At 40.0% G+C, this 23,455-nt stretch overlaps 1 protein-coding gene and 1 long non-coding RNA gene across 3 annotated transcripts in view; one reads left to right on the top strand and one right to left on the bottom strand.

Moving 5' to 3' along the window:
- Window positions 1–12,484, top strand: part of txndc16 (thioredoxin domain containing 16) — a 20,024-nt gene extending 7,540 nt beyond the window's left edge. For both annotated transcript variants that reach the window (XM_041781490.1, XM_041781489.1), the window contains exons 15-20: window positions 395–531; window positions 3,223–3,307; window positions 3,454–3,595; window positions 5,810–5,997; window positions 6,167–6,357; window positions 12,024–12,484. In XM_041781490.1, coding sequence (XP_041637424.1) covers window positions 395–531; window positions 3,223–3,307; window positions 3,454–3,595; window positions 5,810–5,997; window positions 6,167–6,357; window positions 12,024–12,253 — 973 coding nt within the window. In that variant the 3' untranslated portion in view covers window positions 12,254–12,484. The remainder of the gene's footprint in view (window positions 1–394; window positions 532–3,222; window positions 3,308–3,453; window positions 3,596–5,809; window positions 5,998–6,166; window positions 6,358–12,023) is intronic.
- Window positions 6,304–23,455, bottom strand: LOC121506014. The gene is made up of 4 exons (XR_005991602.1): window positions 23,415–23,455; window positions 11,965–12,122; window positions 8,561–8,660; window positions 6,304–6,351 (listed from the first exon to the last, which is right to left on the bottom strand). It is a non-coding gene; the product is annotated as an uncharacterized LOC121506014 (long non-coding RNA).

The following is a 23,455-nucleotide window of genomic DNA, read 5'->3' as shown; positions in this document are numbered from 1 at the left end:
ACTGTGCACTTATGTAGTTCTTTTAGTACCGTCTGTTTTCACATTAAGAGTTGCACCTTTCCTAGCTGTAATACGGTAGTTGAGCTCCTAGCCTGTGGTGATAGTTGTGAAGCTGACCAACACAGCCCGCCTTTACAGGCCACTTTTTCACTTTAATTGAAGAATCTTTTCAATCAAACCAGCATTATATACCTATCAGTAGCCCCCTATTTTCCTAATCATGCAGGATTATGACCTAATGAGGGAGAAATGCAGTAAAAAAGTGGCATTGCTGCCTGGCCTGCCTTGCAATGCATCCCAGCACATTGTGAGCTATAAAGTGGCAGCTTCTGGCTACATGCTCTGAATATATAAGCTTCTGTACACTCATATTTATTTGTATTTCTTTACCCAGGAGCCTTCAAGCCTCGCCAGTGCGACTGTCCACGCCTAAGGAAGTCACATCGTTTCTTCAGGAAGTGCCTCACCCTGAGCTAGTAGGCTATCAGCCTGAGAGAGTGCTGGGACTGTTTGAGACACAAACTGACACAGGTATTAATCACTTTTATGACTTTAATGACCTTATTCTGCTCTGTGGTGATGTCATAGGAGCTGAAATCAAATCTAGGACTGTAGTCAAGCTGTAAAGAATACAGCAGCTGAGATAAATCATCTCTTTAGAGCTATACTTCAAGGATTGTGAGGGTGCAATTGTGTATTTTTATTTGGTCTAAGTAGCCCATGTAAAGAGGGACCTGAATGCATACGATAAGAGAGTACTTTCTTGTCTTTAAGTGCACACTGTGAAATTTTATTTGGGACTATCAGCCCAGCAGCATTAAATAAGACAAGATTATAAAGATTGAGCAAGATGCAAACAGCTTATTAATGCCATTCTGGTTTTAATAACAGTAAATTAAATGTAGGAATAAATGCCTGGGGAGGTTTAGAGTTTGTTTCGCTACATAATTCTCCAGCAGAGGGCGCTTTTACTCTATTTTTCAGAGTCAGAGATGAGCTTGCTCCTGCTATGAACCAAAGCATACAGCTGACAGAGAGCATGTTCAACATGAACATTATAAACAATACCCCACCAAAATCCTTCTGTTCTTAAAGCCAGCTGTGACCTTATTTGGACAGGAAACTCTTCTTTTATGGCTCTGGATTTCCAGGCCCAGAGAAGTCAGAGGCATTCTTGGTTTTGTTGATATTTTGCTTTCAATTTGCACAGTAGAGTCTACAGCATTTGTAGAGACAATGCAAGCAGTGGTTTTCTGAAGTGTTACTATGGACTAGGGAGGACACGATGTAAAATGAGAAGAGGTGGACCAAACAATAGAGTCCACTGTATGATGGCTCAGTGGAAGTTAACACTCTTGTAGCAATGCTTTCTGTGCTTCCACCCATTCATAATGTCAACAAAATAGTGTCATTATCAGCAAAAAGGAACACAATCTAGCTTCTGCTTGCTGACCGTTCACACATGCAGCTCAGCGTGAAGGTTTAAGGCAGTTTTCTGGAGTTTTATACAGGTATGAAAGCAGGAACTGTATCTTCTTTAGATTGATACACAGGTATTTAGTTCTTAAACACATCCTATGTGGTTTGCACACAGTCCCTTGAATGAGTCAGACTCTTGTCAATGTCTAGAGTTTTGATTTTTGTAAAAGCATTGAGGTAGAAGATTGCCAAGAAGGTGCTGATTCAAGGTTTTCTAAGGGCTTATGATTTGCAGGCAGTCCCTTAAAAGTTTCCAACTCTGGTTAGTGTTTCTAGTTTTTTATTTTTGTGGAAACATTGTAGGTAGAAGATTGCAAAAAACGTGATGAATTTATTTTTTTCAAGAGCTTTTAATTTGCAGACAGCCCCTTAAATGTTTCTGACTGGTCATTATTTATAGTTTTAGATTTTTGTAAAAACATTTAAGGTAAAATTTGGCATCAAAGGATGAATCAGTGCTCTCCAAGAGCTTTTAATTTGCAGACAGTCCCTTAAATTATGCCAACTCTGACATTGTTTCTATTTTTTTTTAACTTTTTACAATAGGAGACTGCCAAAAAAAGGTTAAGAATCAAAGCTTTCTCAGAGTTTATAATTTGCAAGCAGTCCCTGAAATGATTCCAATTCCAATTTTTCATTTTTATTTCTTGATTTTTATAAAACATTTAAGTTAAAACATGGCAATAAGGTGATGACTCAAAGATGTTTTATAGAGACTGTTATTTGCAGGCATTCCCTTAATGTTTAAGACTGTTCATTATTAATAGTTTTGGATTTTAGTTTTGGATTTTTTTTTAAATGATTCCAACAAGGATTTTTTTTTTTTGCAAAAGCACTTCAAGTAGAAGATTGTCTAAGAAGATGATAAAATTATGTTTTTAAGAGCTTAACATTTGCAGACAGTCCCTTGATAGAGTGCAGCTCTAGTCACTGTTTATAGTTTTTTATTTTGTGTAGGTTAGAGATTGCACAAAAAGTTAATGAAAATATTTTTTCGAAAGTGTCTAATTTTCAGACAGTCCCTCAAACATTTTCAACTCTAGTTACTGTTTCTAGTTTTTGATTTTTTTTTTTACATTTTGTTATTGATTGCCAAAAAATGCTGATTATTGTAAGTTGTCTCAGAGCTTGTTATTTGCAGACAGTCCCTTAAATGATTCCAACTCTGTTCATTATTTTTAGTTTTGATTTTTATAAAAACATTCAAGGTAAACGATGGCAAAAAGATGATAAATCAGAGTTTCATGGGCTTATAATTTTCAGACAGTCCCTTAAAAGCAGCAAAAGTGTTTTTGTAGTTATGTGCTACTTTGTGGGCGAGTAAAACAATGAGAAGGATCCAGGGAGATGAGTTTTATAGTAGATCCGTGAGTTGGAAGGCTCCTCAGACACTGATCCCTACAGAGAGGTTTGCAGTGCTTCCCACAGTGGTAACTGTTTACACTCACAGAGGTAAACAAATGAAACTTGGCACTCATGCTGTGAAATCATCTGCAAAGAATGCATGCTTGTAAGTATTTGATTTGCCACCCTGGTGAAATTCAAATATTTGCATGCTGTGGTCTGGCAGGAGACTGAAAGATGCTTAATGCTAAAGTCTGGAAACAGCAGCATGGTGTGGGATCAGATCTTTTACTAGGTTTTATGGAGCTGTATGCCCAGAGATAAATCGGGTATATCAGACTAAAAATGCACAAAAATGCTCACTGAATGCATTTATTATAAGTTCCTCTGTCTTGTCAGGTGTGTCACTGTTTACTGAAGCAGCAAAGTCACTGAGAGGAGAGGTGCTGACCGGGCTGCTGACAGACGAGCTGGCAGAGAAGTGGTAAGTCGAGTATTGGAAAAACACTTCAATGTTCGCTTACAGTGTGAGCTGGTTATTCCAGCCCCATTAAACAGCAGTAAAATCAGCTGTGTTAATTACGTTATATGTCTGAAATGTCTATTTAAGTGTCATTTGTTTTCCTGCAGGGCTGCAGAGCACTCTGTGGACCTTCCTGCATTGTTTGTCTTTCCATCATGGAGGACTCCAGCTCGTCCTTTGTTTCTGTCTGTGCCCACTTCTGTGAAAGAGCTGCTCGCACACATTAGGTCTGCACTGCTGCATCCACTGGTAAACACGGTTTCTGTATCTCTCTGGGTTAAAAAGGTCATGTTTGCATTGAGGAGTACATTACATTGGTCAGGTGTAAAAGCCTTCAAAATTTAAGATGAGTCATAATGAATCTCCATCAGATCGTGGGCTTAACCTCGTTTAAATCTCATTAATAGTTAATGATATATAAATGATGCTGACGTGACTTCTTGGAACTTTGTAAAAAGCCAAGATGGAATCATTCACAGTGTGGCAACAGGCACCATATGTGCTTATTCACACAGTTTGGACGCTGTTTCCACAATATCCAAGGTCAGAGTGTGCGTCACATCCAGGTTTACATTCACTGATTTAAACAAATGTAAAGAGCTGATGCTGAAATTAAAATCTGTACTGCTGAGTGAGTGTTTATACAGCTATATGGCTTTGTTTCATTTGGCTCTAGATGAGTCAGGAGCCCAGTGTTTAGTGCATAGTTTGGCCTTTCAGTTGTCCTCTAGATGGCACTGTTGTTATCTTCTACAACAACACTAGGATAGAGCAGCGCTTACAAACTCCCTGAAATGAGTTATGATATTCAGAAACATCATGGGGTTATGTTTAAAAAGTGCAATTAAAAAACAGTAAACGGATTACTTGTTTTTGAAAAGCTGATAATTCATATACAGCCCCTTATATGGTTCCCACACTTTTTTAGTCCTTTTTGAATTTATATTAGAAAAAAAGTCATATATAAAAGTTAAAGAAACAGTGAACAGTAGACTTCCCATGTTAAGTCATTTTCATGCAGTCTCTTATATGATTCCAACTCTATAGTCATTGTTTCTAGACTTTGATTTTTGTAAAAAAAAAGAAAAGAAGTGAGAAATTAAAAATTAAGCACTCTAACTTGTAGACAGTCCCTTAAATGCTTCCAACCCAATTCATTGTGATTAGTTTTTGGTTTGTGAAAAAATAATTCAGATTAAGAAAAAAATGAAAGAAAGTGAGGAATTAAAATTTTAAGTACTTTAATTTGCAGACAGTTCCTTAAATGTGTCCAACTCTATAGTCATTGGGTATGGTTTTTCTGTTGGTTAAAAACAATTAAAGTAAAAAAAATGTATGAAAGAAGTGAGGAATTAAAATTTTAAGTGCCTTAATTTGCAGACAATCCCTTAAATGTTTCCATCTCTAGTCATTTTCTGTAGTTGTTTATTCACCTAAAAAATTTTAGGTTGAAGATGACCCAAAAACTTGATGAAATTATGTCTTTAAGAGCTTATAATTTGCATACAGTCCCTTAAATGTGTCCAACTCTAGTCATTGTTCATAGTTTTTGCTTTTTGTAAAAACAACTAAGATTAAAAAAAGGACAAAAGAAAAAACAGAGGAATTAAAGTATTTAGGCACTTTGATTTGCATACAGTCCCTTAAATGTTTCCAACTCTAGTCATTGTTTATAGTTTGTGCTTTTTGTAAAAACAAGATTTAAAAAAAAAAAGGAAAAATTTAAAAAAAACTTGAGGAATTAAAGTATTTAGGCACTTTAATTTGCAGACAGTCTCTTAAATGTTTCTAGCCCTAGTCATTGTTGATAGTTTTATATTTGTGCAAAAAAATTACGTAGGAGATTGCTCAAAAAAGTTGATGACATGATGATTCATGTCTTCAAGAACTTTTATTTTGCATGCAGTCCCTCAAATGAGTCCAATTCTAGTCATTGTAGTTTGTGCCTTTTGTAAAAATATTCAGGATAGAAGATCGCCTAAAAACAGATCAAAAAAAGTTTTTTGGTGCTAATAATTTGCAGACAGTCCCTTAAGTAATTCCAGCTCTGGTCATTTTTAATGTTTTTTGATTTTTGTAAAAACATTTTAAAGTGAAATACTGCCAACAAAGGTGCGAAATCCTGTTTTTAAGAGCTTCTAATTAGCAGACAGTCCCTTAAATGTTTCAGACTTTGGTCATTGTGTACAGTTTTTGATTTTTGTAAAAAGATGTCAGGTAGAAAATTGCCACTAGAACGCGATGAATCAAAGTTTTCTAAGAGCGTATTATTTGTAGACAGTCCCTTAAATGATGCCAACTCTCGTCATTGTTTATAGCTTTTGTTTTCTTTGTTTCGTGTAAATCGTGTAAGTTAGCAGAAACTGGATATTATGTTTCCTTGATTTTTCTACACAATCGTGTATTCATTTCAAACTGTACATATTTAATAGATCTGTTTCTTTGTGTCTGTTTCATCTCCAGCCTGAGCTGACAGTGGAAAACCTGCCGTCCTTCCTCTCCCTTGGTAAAGCCCTCCTCCTTCTCTTTGTAGGAGAGGAGGAGGACGAGATCGGGCGGCGGCAGAACCAGGCACTGGTGGAGGAGATGAGAGGAGTGGTGGAGCTGGGTGGAGGGAGGATGAAGTCATACCTGGCCTGTTGGATCCACCTGTGAGTGGATCAAACAGACTCACCTTACTAGACCTGCTACTCCATCCATCCATCATAAACGCTGAAAACAACCCCACTCTGTCTTCATTATTTTCTTTATTTTGTCAGTTTTCACAGTTTTATTGATTATTATGATTTGTTATATGTTGTTTTGTTGTGTTTCATTCAGGGGCCGTACTCCAGCTGGTATGTCTGTCCTGGGCTCATATCTGGGCTCTATGCCCCCCCTCCCTGCTCTGGTCCTCACCCATTTCCCCTCTGGAGATGAAGTCTATCAGTTTCCCCCCAGCGCCCCCATAGCCGCCCCTTCTGTCCTACGGTGGCTGCAGAGAGTCGAGGCTGGGACTGAAACACCTGCAGGTAAGTGAGATTTTACAAAGCTGTTAAGAAAAAATAAAAGTGTGAAGAAAAAAGGAGAGGGACTAAATTCTGATGCAGCTCTGCATTGTGCCATGGCAGCAGAGCCAAAGCAGCACACCTTTGATTTTGGCCAATTGTTGGTAAAATATTGGCATCAGTAAACCGCCAGGCTGATAATTAGTCTACTCCTAATTTGTACCATAGCTTATGTTTTTGCCACAGTATTGTATCCAGACCATATTTTAAAACCATCTTAAAAATGAAATTCCCTTTTCTTTCAAACAGGATTAAAATGAGCATGAAAAGTGGAAAAAAATGGCAGAAAATGTGATGAAAGGGATTTTTAGAAGTAACAGAAATGGATTAAAAGTGGAAGAAATTAGACAAAAAACAGCCAAAATGGGTTCAAGTTGCACAAACGAGCATAAAAACGTGGTAAAAGAGGTTTACAGTTGAAATATTGCTGTAAATGTGGCAGAAATTGGAAGAAAAAGTTGGTGGGATGGGATTAAAAGTGGCAGAAAGAGGTTTAAAGTGGCAAAAATGGCTGTAAAATGTAATAAAATGGAATAAGAAAGTGAGAAAATTGGTTTGAACTGGCAAAGATTGGTTCACTGTGGTAGAAAATAGGCAGAGAGTGGCAAATGTGGGTTAAATTGGGAAAAAAAATGGGCATAAGAAATAGTGGAATTTGATTAAAATTGGCAATATTGGCTTAAAATTGGCAGAAAAGGGGGTGAAATTGGATTAAAGAGTGTCAGAAAGGGGTTTAGAGTGCAAAAACTGGTGGAAAAGTGGTGCAATGGGATTAGAAAGTGGGGAAAAATAGGTTTGAACTGTCAAAAATGGGTTAAATGAGGCAGAAAAATAGTCAGAAAGTAGCAGACAAAGGATTAAATTGGCAAAAATTGGCATCACTAATAGTGGAATTTGGTTAAAATGGGTGTAAAAAGGGGCTAGTAGTTGCAATAATGGGTCAACTGAGGTAACCATAGGTGGAAAGTGGCAATGATTGCTGTAGGCGTGGCAAAAATGGGCAGAAAAAGTGGTGAAAAGGGTTTAAAAGTGACAAAATGGATAGAAAAGTGGAAGAAATGGGCAGAAAAGGTTGTGAAAAGGTGTTCAGAGGTGAAAGAAACTGGTTTAAAGTGGCAAAAATGGGTCCAAAATTGATACAAAGTGGCAAATAGAGTTAAAATTGGGTGGGAAAAGCAGTTAAAAAGTGGCACAAATAAATACTTTCAGCACTAGACCCCAATAAAAGTTTGACACACTTTTCAGCTTCAAAATGAGGGAAGTGTTAGCCAGGATGCTAGCACCTATGCTACTGATAAAACACCAGTTTTAAAAGAAGGTCTTTAGTCTAAATGATAAACAGACTTCCTGTTTTAGCTACTTTTTTAAAGGCTTTTCAGAACGTGTTACTGGATGACCAACCATGCTTGTTCATAATTATGTTACATTGTAAAATTATTATTAGAAGTGTTATTTACTCCTCTGTGTTGATTTAGCTCCAAATTTGGGTAAAACAAAGCACTAGAAATGATATATTTTAGTGGATGGATATGTGTTTATGTGGAGGATTTAGAACCAGACCAGCAGCAAGAATTCTGACTATTTCTCTGTACATAGCTATTCCTGACTGTCACTGTTGTCACCAAGCTGGACTCCAACAAAGTATTTAACATTATGCAGAGCTTTTGTTTACATTTTTCTGCAGCGTTTTACTATGATTTGTATGTTTGTTAGTTTAAAAAAGCTATACTATGCATGCATAAGAGGACAGGAGGAGAAATGGCATAGCATTTACTGCTTTGTTCAAGACTCACTAAAGCTAAAATCTCTGGTTCCAGAGATCCCAGTTACACCATAGCAGATGCTTTCTCAATCATTAACACACTATTATGGATTAAGTCTTTACCACGGCTCTTATTGAGTCGTTCCCACGCTCTGTATACTTTGTGGCTCTTTGGAACCTGCTGCTAAAATTGCAGTCTGCATCTGGATGTGCTTTTCCACAATGAATCACATCTACACTTTGTTTTTCCACGTTTTGAGCATGCAGCAGCAAAAATAGACACAGCAGGTTGCAGAGCAGCTCAGGTTTACGGCAGTTATCTTTCCAATGACGGGGACGTTGTCTCGGAGCAGCAGCGGTCGCTAAGATGACGTTTCTAACTGCTCGCAGTGATTGCAAACCTACATCTTCGGATAAGTCGACCACCTGCAGTGGTGGATTTTCAGCCTGGTGGATCCAGACAGCACACTGTCAGCACGATGTCTGCTGGGTACATGGAGCATGTCTGTGAAACATTTCCAAGCATAGAGAGGAGGAACATGGAAAAAACATGACAGTAATACATACATAGCAACTGAGAATAGAAACTACAAGATAAGGCTTCTTTGTCCCATATCTCCTCATTTAAACACAGAGAATGTACACTTCTCCACCAGGGGGTGCTAAATCAAAAATAATAACTAAAGATGACAAGCAGAGATGAGCTACTGAGTTCTGCCTACCTCCTGCTGATTGGCGAAACCAACAGAGTGGGCAGAATTATTAGAAATATCTCAGGTAATGTACTCTACAAAAATATAACATATGAGTAGTTATTTTGAAATTACTGGAAACATTCTAGTGCTACAATCCTTCATAATGTTCTCCAAGTTGTTCAGACCTTAAAGAAACATGACACCAATTTTCCATAACAAATGTGATGTCCCTATCTTAGGAGAGTTCCTGTCACTTCGGTTTGAGCAGCTAAATGAATGCTAAAGGCTTTTCAAATGAACATGATGACTAGCAAAGCTTTCAACCATGTCTGTCTGGAGCCATTTGCTCTTAACCTTTGAACCCTGCGGTTTGTTTAGGTGTTGGCCTGGATAAAAACACAGGCCTTGCTGTGACTCGTCCCTGCCAATCTGAACTGATGGATCATCATCCAGCACATTCCATCCATTCTCTCCGGAGAAACAGGAGCCCTGCAATCTAAAGAGACCCACAGTAGCTCAAAGGCTGCTGCTTTACTTCTTCCTTGTGGGGAGTTATCCAGATCTCTTCTTTTGTAGATGGGTTTCAGGTTTGCTGGACCCATCTGGATTGCTGGACTCTGTAACCTGAGTTTCTTTTTTTTGTTTCCCAGAAAACTGACTTTTATTGACCAAAAATGTTTTTGATGCAGTATCTTAGAAGTTTGGCTTAATGTGGAAATATGATATTTAATGTTATTGTATAGGATATAAACAATAGTTTTTCAAATGTATATATTTTTGACACTAATTCCACCAATGGATTTTTGCTAAGAAACTTGTCTTTGAGCAACAACATTGCCATTTTGTCAATTTGAACTGGAATCTAGTTTTTGCTCTAAATAAACATGGGTTGTAGAGTTACAAGGTCGTTCAGGCTACACAACTAGCTAAGTAGCTTGACACAAGTTGTGAAATCCATCCGTTAATCAGCCTAACAGAGAATCCCCATCTTAATACTGTTTTGTTTTTTGTTTTTTTTTAACAGAATGTGATGTAGTATCAAAAGGCTCTGAAAGTAGCGTTGGATTAGCTAGGTAGCTGCTAACGCTTCATCTAAGAGGCTGAGTAATGCTTTAAACTCCCTAGCTGGTTAGCTTGCTTGGCAGTTAGCCATCCATCTATCCAACTTCTTCTGGGTTCCCTTGTGGTGGTAGCAGGCTGAGCAAGTCAACCCAGACATTCCTCAGACACTTTTCCAACTATTTCTGGGGTATCCCAAGGCGTTCACAAACTAGACAGGATAGATAATCCCTCTTGCGCATTCTTGGTCTTTCCCTAAGTCTCCCTCCAGCCGGATGTGCCTTGGAGACCTCCTAAAAGAGGTACTCAGGAGGCATCTTGATCAGATACCTGAACCATCTCAACTGGCACCTTTCAGTGCGAAAGGAGCAGTGGCTCCATTACTCGTTCTCTCTGGATGTTTGAACTCCTCACCCTATCTCTAAGGCTGAGCCCAGCCACCCTCCGGAGAAAACTCACTTTGGTCGTTTATATCCACAGTCTTATTCGTTTGGTCATTACCCAGAATTCATGGTAAGGGTTAGGAGGTCAATTCACCAGTAAATCAAAAGCTTTGCGTTTACAGTACTGCTGAATCACCCTTCACTGAATCTATCCATCAATGTCTTGCTCCCTTTACCCTCACTTATGAACAAGACCCTGAGATACTTGAACTCCTTCACTTGGGGCAGATACTCACCCCTCCCCCAAAGGGAGTGATCCACTGTTTTCCAGCAGAGAACCATTGCCTTGGATTTCGAGGTGCTGACCCTCATCCTGACTGCTTCTCAAACCATCCCAGTGCCTGCTAGAGGTCCTGAGCTGAGGGTGCCAACTGAACCACATCATCTTCAAAAAGCAGAGACAGAATTCTGTGGTTCCTGAACTGGAAACAATCCTTCCCCTGGCTGTGCTTCGAAATCCTGTCCATGAAAATTACAAACAGGATTGGAGATAAGGGGCAGCCTTGGCGGAGGCAATGGAAACGTGTCCGAGTTTGTGCTGAGAGTGTGGTCACCACTCTCATGTTGGTTAGACAGGGACCTGATGGCTTGACGCAGCAGCCCTGGGACCCCGCACTTCCAAAGTATGCCCCATTTGCCCCCTGAGGTACACGGTTGTAAGCCATCTCTGAGCCCATAAAGCATGTAGACTGGATGGGCAAACTCCCATGCTTCTTCGAGAAGTCCTGCAAGGGTAAAGAGCTGGTCCACTGTCCCACAACTAGGATGGGCTCTGCATTGTTCCTCCTGTATCTGAAGTTCAGTAATCCGGCGGGGCCTCCATTCGAGCACACCCTGTGGCCTCCCTTATTAAAAATGGGAAATACCACCCTGGTCTGCCACTCCACAGTCACCATCCCAGACCTCCACATGACATTTAAAAGGCCCAACGACATCCAAAGCCTTCAGCATCTCAGCGCGAATCTCCATTGAAGCCACTGGAGCCAGATTAGTCATGTAAAAACTAGCAATGATGCAATCATTCCCATCATTTTGTATGCCTTTGTGCCAGTGGTGCAACAGAAAACTTAACCCAGATGTCCACTTTGACTAGAATTTGAAGGTCAGATGTCAAGGTCATTAGGAATATCTTAAGAACATTTTGAAGGATTTTCTTTTTTGCACAAATGTCTAGGAGGACTTAAAATTGATCAGATTTTGTAGCTTAAAGAACTGGGCCTCATGTTAATCCTATGAATCCCGCTACAAGAAAAATCACCTCAGCCCTTCTGTGCCTGCCAGTTTACTTTAACTGTCCAGCAGTTGTAAACCTTACAGAGGCAGTACTTCCAGTTGATCTTTTTTACAATTGAGTCATTAAAATGTTAATATTTGACTAATTATCCAAATAATCTATTTCCTAATAAGCTTTATGGACTTTTACTTGCAACAAACCCCTCCATTTTTACATGTAGTCCTCATGATTAACCCTTTAAATCAACAAATCTTAAGGCAAAAATATCAATAGATATATAGATAACATATCATATCATGCCAACTGGAAAAAAATATTCCCAAAATTGGGCTTGCAGCTTTAAAACAATGTCTACTGCATTGGGTTAAAAGGCTTTACCTTTATTATATTTCACATCATAATTCTAGATCTGCATCCGTCTTTGTCTCTCTCCATAGGGATGCTGGGCGACGCCAGCTGGCCTCCTGCTTTCGACTTCTACGACTTCCTGAAAATCATGGACACGCAGGAGCCTGAGGCGGCGCTGAAGCAGACTCCTGCAGATGAAGATGACATGGAAAAGGATGAGGAGAATGAAGGAAAAAACATTGCGGAGGAAGAAGCAACGGGCTCCTCGTCTAGATTTCCTACAAGTGAAAATAAAGCAGACATTCACTCTGAACTATGACTGAAAAAGCAGGAGGGAAAACACACTATGCTGCTGATATTCCAGGTTTGTATATACTGATCATGAGGGTGTTTTTATTATATTTTTGTACATGTGAGTATTTTTCATTCTTCCCTCTATTTTTTATTGCCCTATAGAAACACTCTGCAGTCACATAATACCATATATACATGTTGTTAAATGTGGGATGTGCCAAAGACACTGAAAACTTTACAATAAAAGAAAATCTACTTCTACCAACATAGATTAGTGCTCTTTTTTGTTTTCCACACATTTGCATGCTCCTCTTAGGTGTTTGAATATAATGGTTTCTTATTTCTGTGTGACGCTTCATTTCCAAGCTGACCAAAAATGTAAACACATCTTAACAAGATGTCAGTTTGATTCGACATACCTGCACTCAGTGGTCTTTTGTGTTTCCAGCATCCTTATTTTGTCATGTGATCCCTACCGCTCTCATGCATTTTTGCCACAGCAGTAACTTTATTAAATGATACAGTTTAATTGTAATGCTTTCATGTTCTACAGTCATCCAAACACATGAAGATGAAAGTGACATTAGACCTGTAAATCCTGGAAATTACTCTAATGTCATCATTCCCATCATTCCACCTAATCACTCTGGCATCATGGGATGGCTGTGCAATATTCCTGGCAGTTTATATCGGAACAAAGGAGGTGAAAAAGGTCTCTTGGACTGGTCTGTTTTTATGAGTTCTGTGGTTTTTGATGTGGTTTCTGGGACCTTTAGATGCTTGAAACAATCAAAGTCTCAGTTAGAGGAGAAAATAAAAAACATATACTGACAAGTCTGACAGGCTTTTGGATTCCTGTTTAGAACACGGGGCTATCTGAAACCATTATAGAACTATTCAGCCTCAAACTGTTGTCCATAATGGGCACTGTTTTTGTGCTGAGCTGAAATTAGACTTAAAACATCAGCAGTTGACTGACTGTAATACCTTGGACCAAGCCGAGTCAGCTGATGATGAAGACTAATAATCAAGAAGTGTTTTGGGAACACCTAAAGTCACAGACATGAACTCTAACCCAGTTGATAACTACGCTCATGGTGCAAATATGTCTCGCATCAAGAACAACAACAATCAATCAGAAACATGAGCAAAAGAACCCCAGCAGGTATCGCTGTATGACAGGACACACCCAAACACATCTAAACACATTTCAACCAAGCAGCAATCTCCGGTCCTGAAAAATGAAGCCAATGCGGAAGTGCAAAAAATTGCAATACTGCGAGTGTCCACTAGAGGCTGGCTGCAGGAACACCGCAAGTCCCGTCTGAACACATGTTAAACAGCCGGTTTTGACATGAGAAATAAACTGGTTTACAGCCTGGTTCAAAACACCAAACGTGTCTCATTAGCTAGTGTCTTATTGTGCTCCCACTGTACGGGGGGTGAATTTTTTTGTACCACGATCGTTTGGATTATACTTAGGATGAAAGCTGATTGGCGCGTCTCATTTGATTGACAGATAGCTCAGCAGGCAGAGGCTCTGTTTCTGTCAACCAGAATGCTAGCTAGCAGGCTGACAGGAAGTCGTGCTTAGTGGGCGGGCCATTAGGTTGATCCAAAGTTCAGTTGAGACAGCGGTTTCAGTATGGAAGCCTCCACAGATTGGCTTCAAGAGCCGTTTGAGTCCGCCTATTGTAGGCAGACGACTGACATCAATCGGGGTTTGTCCAAATCTTTCTACAGTCTGGTTACAAGTGGTAAAAATGTGTTTCAGAGAGTTGAAATCTGCAAAAATTGGTGTATAAAAAGTGGTGAAAGCGAGCCAGAGGCGGCAAAAATGGGTTAACAGGCCAAATGATCAGAAAAAGTGAAGAAAGGTTTCAAAATGGTGAATAGTGTTTTAGTTTTGGCAAAATGGGAGAAAATGGGTTTAAATTAGAAAAAAAAATGTTAAAGTTGAAAAGGGCCCAAAAGTGGCAGAAAAGGTGGTGAAATGAGATTAAAAGTGGCAGAAAGGGATTAGTGTGAAAAATTGATGAGAAAAAGTGATGAAAGCAGGTTAAATTTGTGGCAAAATTGGTGTAAAATTGCAGAAATTGGTTAAAATTGCAAAAACTGCCTTAAAAAGTGGTAAAAGAGGGTAACCATGAAAACACTGACTTTAGAGTGGCAAAAACTGGTGGAAAATGTGGTGAAATGGGATGAAAAGGTGGGAAAATTTGGTTTAAACTTGAAAAATGGGCTTAAAAATAGTGAAATGCAGTTAAAATTTGAGAAAAAAATGGCATAAAAAGTGTTGAAAAGGGGTTTATAGTGTCAATAACTGGTCAACAGAGGTACCAGTAGACAGGAAAAGTGGTGGAAAGGGTTTAGAAGTGACAAAAATGTTTTCTAAGTTGAAGAAATGGGCAGAAAAGGCAGTGAAATGGGATAAAGAAGTGTCTGATATGGAATTGGAGTGGGGAAATTGTGTTAAAAGGGGAAAAATGGTGAGACAAGGTTATAAAAACAAGTTAAAATGTGGCAAAAGTGGTGTTAAGTGGCAAAATGGGTAAAAACTGGGCTCATACTGTGCAAAACTTATGAAACATGGTGAATAATTGTGGCAAAACTAGGCGGAAATAGTGGATAAAAAGTGGCATGAATGAATACTTTCATCATTAGAACTCAATAATAGTTTGACACACTATTTTAGCTCCAAAATTAGGGAACTGTTAGCCAGGACATAGCACCAATGCTACTGATCCTACACACATATATTAAATAGGATCAGTACATCACAACTGGGGAGAGCCCATTCACTGGGCTTGTCAGGGGCCCAGCCAGTTCTGGGGGTCGACTTACTTTTCACAGTTTTTTTTGGAGGATTACTTTGATTTCAGTATAAATCTCACCAAATTACCATGTTTTTATTTCACATTTAACTTATTTTGTCTTTATATTTTCATAAAAATGGCTAAAATATCCAGTTTGTAATCATTTTAAAGATATTCTTAGTTTTTATAAGGCGACCCCCAAGGGGGGCCCAACCCCCATGTTGAGAACCACCGCATTATGTGACTAGTAATGATTTTATTAAATATTTCCTATCTTATTTTGAAAATCTCAGACCAGACAGCTTCCTGTGAGATCACAGCCCTGTTGTTAGCTGTAAGGGGATTTCCCTGACAACACATGAGCTTAGCCTATGATGTCATAGATGAAAGTTCTTTGATGATGTCATTTACCAAAGGTCAGAAACTCACCCTTAAGCGTATTTCATGACAGAGGGGTGGAAAATTGTTGAGATCGCTGAGATTGTGTCAGTTCACAGCAAATTATTCGAAACTTCTTCCAATTTTCAACATTTTTTCTGAGTTTTGTGAGAAATTCAACACTGAAAAAATGAATCCAGTCACAAACACGTTCTGTGTAGGGACACAGATTTCCTCAAAGCTTTCAGACTACATCATTGAGGATTTTATTGGGCAGGGCACCTTTGCCTGTGTGGCGAAGTGTCTGAAGACAGCCACCAGAACACAGGTCGCCCTGAGAATTGTGAAAACTTATTCAGAGGCTGAAGCTAAAAGAGAGGATGAAATGCTGAAGAAATTTAGCATTTTCCATCCTGACAGAGAGAACATTGTTAGATGGTACGGCTCATTCATGTACAACGACTACCTCTGTCAGGAATTCGAACTTCTTGATATCAACCTCAACGAGTTCGTTAGGAAGAGACCGACCCGCACCCTGAACCTAAAAGAGATCCGGAGCGTCGTGTTTCAGCTGGCGACTACCCTGGAGTTTCTGAAGGAACTGGGTGTTGTTCACACTGATTTAAAACCAGAGAACATCATGGTGGTGGATCAAGTGGGGCGTCCTCTCAGAGTTAAGGTGATCGACTTTGGGTCGGCACACGAAAAGAGGAAGTTGAGACAAGGAGTAGTCTTACAGACCAGGTACTACAGGGCTCCAGAGGTCATCCTAGGTTCTCCCTGTAGCACAGCCATCGACATGTGGTCCCTTGGCTGTATCGCTGCAGAGCTTTACCTGGGAACTGTTCTGTACCCTGCAGCTAATGCCCACGAGTTGCTCCAGTTCATCACTCAGACCCAGGGTCAACCCCCGGAGGACGTTATGGATCACGGGTTGAACTCGTTCATCTATTTCAACAAATTCCGTCCATATGTGTGGACGCTCAATCCTCCAGAGGAGTGTGGCCAATTTAAGCCAGTGATTAGCTCCTTGGACGACCTGGCAAAAATCCACCAGAGGCCTGGCCATCCTTTAAGAGCTAGGACCCTGGAGGATAAGGTAGAGTTGGACAACTTTGTAGACATGGTCAAACAGATGCTGCACATGGATCCTAAGAAGAGAATGAAACCGAACCAAGTGAAGCTGCATCCTTTTATGAAAAAGACTCATCTGAGGAGGTTTTCCCGACCTCAGATGTCAGATTTTCAGGAGAGGAGGTCAAGCACAGACCAGTCAATGCAGCAGCAGCCTGACTCGGTGAAAGATTTCTCCTGGAGATCCAGCAGTAGTGCTGCAGGTCTGCAAAAATCCATGCGAGTACCTAAGACAGCGAATCGCAGTGCAGTACCCACCAAGAACCTGGAGACAAGGAAGTGGGCCTCTGGGGAAATCTGCAGAAAACACAGAGATCCTAGCGCGCTCTTTCCTGTGGGTAAAAAGTCTGGCATCTCAAAGAAAAGGAGCCGAGAAGAGATGTCTAAGGACAAGGGTGGACAGCAGATGCCCAGTCAGGAAAGACTGAAGAAGAGGAGGATCACCCCAGACACTGAACCAGCGTGTGAGATAAAGAAACGCTGTACAGTACACACCAAGAACCTGGAGACAAGGAAGTGGGCCTCTGGGGAAATCTGCAGAAAACACAGAGATCCTAGCACCATCTTCCCTGTCGGTCAAAAGCCTGGCATCTCAGATAAAAGGAGCCGAGTTAAAATGTGTAAGGAAAGAGACGGACTGCAGATGCCAAGTCAGGAAAGACTGAAGAAGAGGAGGATCACCCAAGAGACTGAACCAGTGCGTGAGATAAAGAAACGCTGTACAGTACCCACCAAGAACCTGGAGACAAGGAAGTGGGCCTCTGGGGAAATCTGCAGAAAACACAGAGATCTGAGCGCCTTGTCTCCTCTGGGTAGAAAGTCTGGCATCTCAAAGGAAAGAAGCCGAAAAGAAATGTCTACGGACAGAGACAGACAGCAGATGCCCAGTCAGAAAAGACTGAAGAAGATGAGGATCACCCCAGAGACTGAACCAGCGCGTGAGATAAAGAAACGCTGTACAGTACACACCAAGAACCTGGAGACAAGGAAGTGGGCCTTTGGGGAAATCTGCAGAAAACACAGAGATCCTAGCACCATCTTCCCTGTCGGTCAAAAGCCTGGCATCTCAGATAAAAGGAGCCGAGAAGAAATGTCTACAGACAGAGACGGACGGCAGATGCCCAGTCAGAAAAAACTGAAGAAGAGGAGGATCACCCCAGAGACTGAACCAGCGCGTGAGATAAAGAAACGCTGTACAGTACCCACCAAGAACCTGGAGAAAAGGAAGTGGGCCTTTGGGGAAATCTGCAGAAAACACAGAGATCTGAGCGCCATGTCGCCTCTGGGTAGAAAGTCTGGCATCTCAAAGGAAAGGAGCCAAGAAGAAATGTCTAAGGACAGAGATGGACAGCGGATGCCCAGTCAGGAAAGACTGAAGAAGATGAGGATCACTCCAGACACTGAACCAGCGCGTGAGAGAGAGAAACGCTGTACTGTACCCACTAAGAAACTGGAGACAAGGAAGTTGGCCTGTGGGGAAATCTCCAGAAAACACAGAGATCCTAGCGCGCTCTTTTCTGTGGGTAAAAAGTCTGGCATCTCAAAGAAAAGGAGCCAAGAAGAAATGCCTAAGGACAGAGATGGACAGCAGATGCCCAGTCAGGAAAGACTGAAGAAGAGGAGGATCACCCCAGAGACTGAACCAGCGCCTGAGACAGAGGATTGCTGTGCAGTACCTACCAAGAACCTTGAGACAAGGAAGTTGGCCCCTGAGGAAATCTCCACAAAAAACAGAGATCCGAGCATCATCTTCCCTGACATCTCAGATGAAAGGAGCCAAGAAGAAATGTCTACAGACAGAGACGAACAGCAGGTGCCCAGTCAGGAAAGAGTGAAGAGCGGGAGGATCTGCTGGAGACTTAAAAGGACAAGGGACGACCAGGAAACCTGAACAACTGGGTCACTCCACAGAAGAGAAAGGTGGATTCAGGGTCACAAAAAAGAGATTTCTTTTCATCATCCAATAAAAAGAGTTGAGATATCCTCTCCAAACTGACAGAGGGAGATCTCAACGAATGATGATGTGAAAGGCATAGACCAGCAAATCAGCGCCAAAGAGACCCTCTCTACTGTGGAGCAGGTGAGACCAGAGACCAAGAAGTCTCCTGGGACAGAGAGTGAGAGCCAAACCACAGGGAGCACGAGAAGATGGAACGACATCAAAGAGGGAAAATCCATTCCAGAAATCTGGATCACTGGATCCCGTTAGATTGAACGAGCAGAGGGAGCTGCTCTTAACAAAATTTGGTTTTATTTTCCGTCTCCGTGCTCAAGTCAAGTGGATTGGAAAAGCCGGCATAGGCTGTCCTGCTCTCCCAAGGAGGCCCTCACTCAAAGTCCCCAAGAAATTTTGGTCATCCATGCTGGTGGGAATGATCTGGGATGGAAGCCTGCCATGGAGCTGAAATGCAAAATGAAGAAGGACTTGAAGGAACTCCAAAAGGAGTTCCATCCATAAAGACTGCATTTTTCTCCATTAATGAGCGGCAAATGTGGAGACGTGGAGGTGAAAGTAACGTCGATGATGACAGGAAGGCTGTCGCTAAAATAGGTGGAGAATTCATCGCACATCCCCTCCTCAAGAGCTCTGACAAAGAGGAGTTTCTTCCTGATGGAGTCCACTTCACCAGAGAAGGGAATGAAATCTTTGTCAGCAGCATCTGCTGATCTATTAAGAAGATCCTGGGGATAGCCTGAATGAATTCCTGCCTCCAAAATAAAAAAAAATTCAAAACTGTAAATAAAAATATCAGAAAGTGATTATTTCAGTGACACAATGCACATGCAAAAGTTTAAATGAAAGCATTACAAAATAACAAAATGCAATTTTAACACCACCTATCATTTGTTTGCTTCGGTTGTTAAGCACCCTACATTTCTATAGTTTTAGATGCATATGAGCGAACTTCATCATCTGAAGGGAGCCAAAAGATCCGGCTCACTGAAAAGAGACAAATTCCATCACTATTCCCTGCGTTCATTATGAAAAGATTCAAACAACACTTTTTCAGTATCAAACAAAAATTAGCATTTGAGACACAAAAATATGATCCAAGCAAAAAAATGTTTACATCAAGAGAACAAATGTAACTATAGATTAAACCGGTCTATTTGGCAGTGCAGTAGTAGATGTTGTGTTGTTTCATACACATATGTGTTTTATCTATTTTCCCAGTCACTTTGGGCTTTGTCTTTGCTTTGTACGTAAAGTACACCTATGTCATTAGCTTGTCCATTGGCTCATGCAGTGGCGGCTGGCCAATAGAGGGCACTGGCGCACAGCCAGACACATATTAAACAATGGAGTATGAATTAGAAAATAAAATCCTTTTAAATAAAAAAGATCGATTTGTGTATGTGTTGAAGACATGATACAGACCAGCAATATGCGATTATAATGTAAGAAATCTGCATTTATTCAGTGTTTTCTTCTCTTTTCTGTATGCTTTTGTTCATCTGGGGCTATTTTCAAATAGCCCCGAGGGGGCGGGTTTAAGGCACATAAACTTTTGTCTCTCACCGTCTAACATTAAATCAGATTAAACTTTTCCTGTTTTTGGTCAATTAGGATTACCAAAATTATTTCTATTTGCTAAATGCCAGAATAATGAGAAAAGGATTTTTTTTTAGACAATTTTTATTACTTTCTTCAAAGTCAGAAGTTTACATACACTAAGATTACTATGCCTTTAAACAGTTTGGGAAAGCCCAGATGATGATGTCATGTCTTTGGAAGCCTCTGATAGGTTTATTGACAACATTTAAGTTAATTAGAGGCACACCTGTGGATGTATTTTAAGGCACACCTGAAACACACTGCTTCTTTGTGTAACATCATGGGAAAATCAAGCCAGCCATCATACCGCTCAGGAAGGAGACGGGTTCTGTGTCCCAGAGATGAACATGCTTTGGTCCTTAAAGTGCATCTCAACCCAAGAACAAAAGCAAAAGACCTTGTGAAGATGCTGGCTGAAGCTGGTAAGAGTGTGTCATTATCAACAGTCAAACGAGTCCTGTACCGACATGGGCTGAAAGGCCACTCTCCCAGGAAGAAGCCATTACTCCAAAAGAAACATAAAAAAGCCAGATTACAATTTGCAAATGCACACAGGGACAAAGACCTGAATTTTTGGAAACATGTTCTGTGGTCTGACGAAACTAAAATTGAACTTTTTGGCCATAATGAGCATCGTTACATTTAGAGAAAAAAGGGGGAAGCTTGCAAGCCTGAGAACACCATCCCAACTGTGACACATGGGGGTGGCAGCATCATGTTGTGGGGTTGTTTTGCTGCAGGAGGGACTAGTGTTTATACTTGTGTATAATTGTTTGAACAGATGAACGTGGCACCTTCAGGCATCTGGAAATTGCACCCAAGGATGAACCAGACTTGTGCAAATCCACAATTCTCTTCCTGATATCTTGGCAGATTTCTTTTGATTTTCCCATGATGTTACACAAAGAAGCAGTGTGTTTCAGGTGTGCCTTAAAATACATCCACAGGTGTGCCTCTAATCAAATGTTGTCAATAAACCTATCAGAGGCTTCCGAAGACATGACATCATCATCTGGGCTTTCCCAAATTGTTTAAAGGCATAGTAATCTTAGTGTATGTAAACTTCTGACTTTGAAGAAAGTAATAAAAATTGTCTTAAAAAATCCTTTTCTCATTATTCTGGCATTTAGTAAATAGAAATAATTTTGGTAATCCTAACTGACCAAAAACAGGAAAAGTTTAATCTGATTTAATGTTAGACGGTGAGAAAAAAAAGTTTATGTGCCTTTTAATATAGTGTATGTAAACTTCTGGTTTCAACTGTAGATGAGTGACGTACAGATAAGCCAATCAGCGCGCTCAAACTAGATCTGCTAGGGCAGGGATGTCAAACTCAATCACAGCAGGGGCCAGATTCTGGATTCAGGACTAACCTGAGGGTCTAACAGGGTCAGCTTTTTGACCAGAAACTGTCAACCTTGCAAAAAAAATAACAAAAAACTTAGCACTGATGATAATGATTTTGACATTCAAAAAGTTAAAAAGATAAGTTTAAAGCCTCACAATCTGAAAAAAAGGAAATTTATTTGTTTAAAGAGGTCAAAACATGAAATAGAAATTGAAAAATAATGTGTTTTAAAGGCAAATATATTAGAAAAAAAAGTCAAAATCATGAGTTTAAAAGGTCAAAATATGAAATAAAATTTGTAATCATGAAATTAAAAATCAAACTATGATTCAAAATTTTCAATTGTGAGTCTAAAAGGGTCCAAACTATGGGATTATGAAGTCAAGTACAAAATAATTGGTTAAAAAGGTCAAAATATCACTTAAAAATTAGAATTATGAATCTTAAAACTCAAAATATCAAATGAGAAGTCAAAATTATAAGTTGAAATGCTAAAAGTATGAAATTCAAAGTCAAAATTCTAAGTCTCAGTCCTAATTGTGAGAGTCCTAATTGAAAATGTGAAATTAAAACACAAATTAATCTCTTTTCCCACATTCCTGACTTCTGATCTAAATATTTTTACTCCTTGCTTTTTCAGATTTTGTGACCTAACAAGGATATCTTAAATCATCAAGGATAAGTTCACATTTTTATATGTGAGGAAATCTTCAGACCTCATAGGGGAGAGTGGGGTGAGTTGTGCCAGTTTTTACTCAAAGTGACTTTAAAGTGAGGCCATGACAGTAATGCCTCCAACTTTAGTACGTACATATATTTCAGGATGTGGTGCATCCCTGGGAACAGTAACTTTGGATCTGAAATAAACTGTTTAAGAAATATAGCTTTCAGAAGAAAGTGGTCTCGTAGCACAACTTGCCCCCAGTGTGGGGTAAGTTGTGCCTTTGGTTAGAATACGTTGGGGTAAATTGTGCCAGTGATTATTGAAGATTACTGAAGTAAAACAGAACATTTTAGTCTCATAAACTATAATGCTGTATAAAAGCAAGACAAATTCAATACAAAATTACTAATTTAGGGTTTATTTAGATATAATCACCCTATTAAACTGATGGCATAAGTCATATTTCTAGTTTTTGGGAAAACACAAAAATCTTAAATACACAATATTGATATCTGTGAATCATTTCAGGCAAAAAGGCTTTGGCAATAGATTCCTGTTGACATACAGTCTGTCAGTTATGCAACATATATGAATGAAGTGATTTAGGCCAATTTCTGAACATCTCCTTGTGACTTAGGCCACTTAAAAACTGAATAAAACTGCTCTTTAATAACATAGTGCGAACTCAAAACTGAAATCAGTGTTAGCTGAATTAAATGAATGGCAGGTAAATCAAACACTGATGAGGCGTGCCCATCTCCTCACCTCTCTAGCTGTTTTTGGTCCTTCTTTGTTGGGTACTAGGTGTGTAGGTCTAGGTGTGTGATTGTGTGGATTTGTTAGGGTAGGTGTGTCGGTGTGTGGGACTGGGTGTGAGGATCTGGGTGAGAGGGTGTGTGGGTTAGGGTCTAGGTCTGGGATTTACTGTATGTGTCTGGGTGTGTGGGTCTGGATTTGTGGGTATTTGGGTCTGGTTGTGTGGGGGTCAGGGTTCTGGTGTGTCTGGGGGTCTGGGTTTGTGGATGTGCCACTGGCACAACTTAACCCAGGCCCTTCGGCACAAATCACCCCAGCCCCACTATTTTGAAAAGCTAGCATGATCCAGCAGCTTAGAGCTAACATCATGCTGACTGTATAGACTCATTGTGTAGCCTACTAAAGCACTAAAACATGTGTGAAATGTTTTCAAACTTGTCTATAATTGTTCAGACATAACAATCAAAAAACCTTGATCATAGAAATTTTACTTTGAAAGGCAAAAAACAGTTTTTTGAGCTAAAATGTGCTTACCTCTCATGCCATGTGTCTGTCTTTTATGCAGGATGAGTAAA

The sequence above is a fragment of the Cheilinus undulatus genome, linkage group 24 (assembly GCF_018320785.1).
Source record: "Cheilinus undulatus linkage group 24, ASM1832078v1, whole genome shotgun sequence".
Taxonomy (NCBI): Eukaryota; Metazoa; Chordata; class Actinopteri; order Labriformes; family Labridae; genus Cheilinus; species Cheilinus undulatus.
This window is presented reverse-complemented; position numbering and strand designations above follow the sequence as displayed.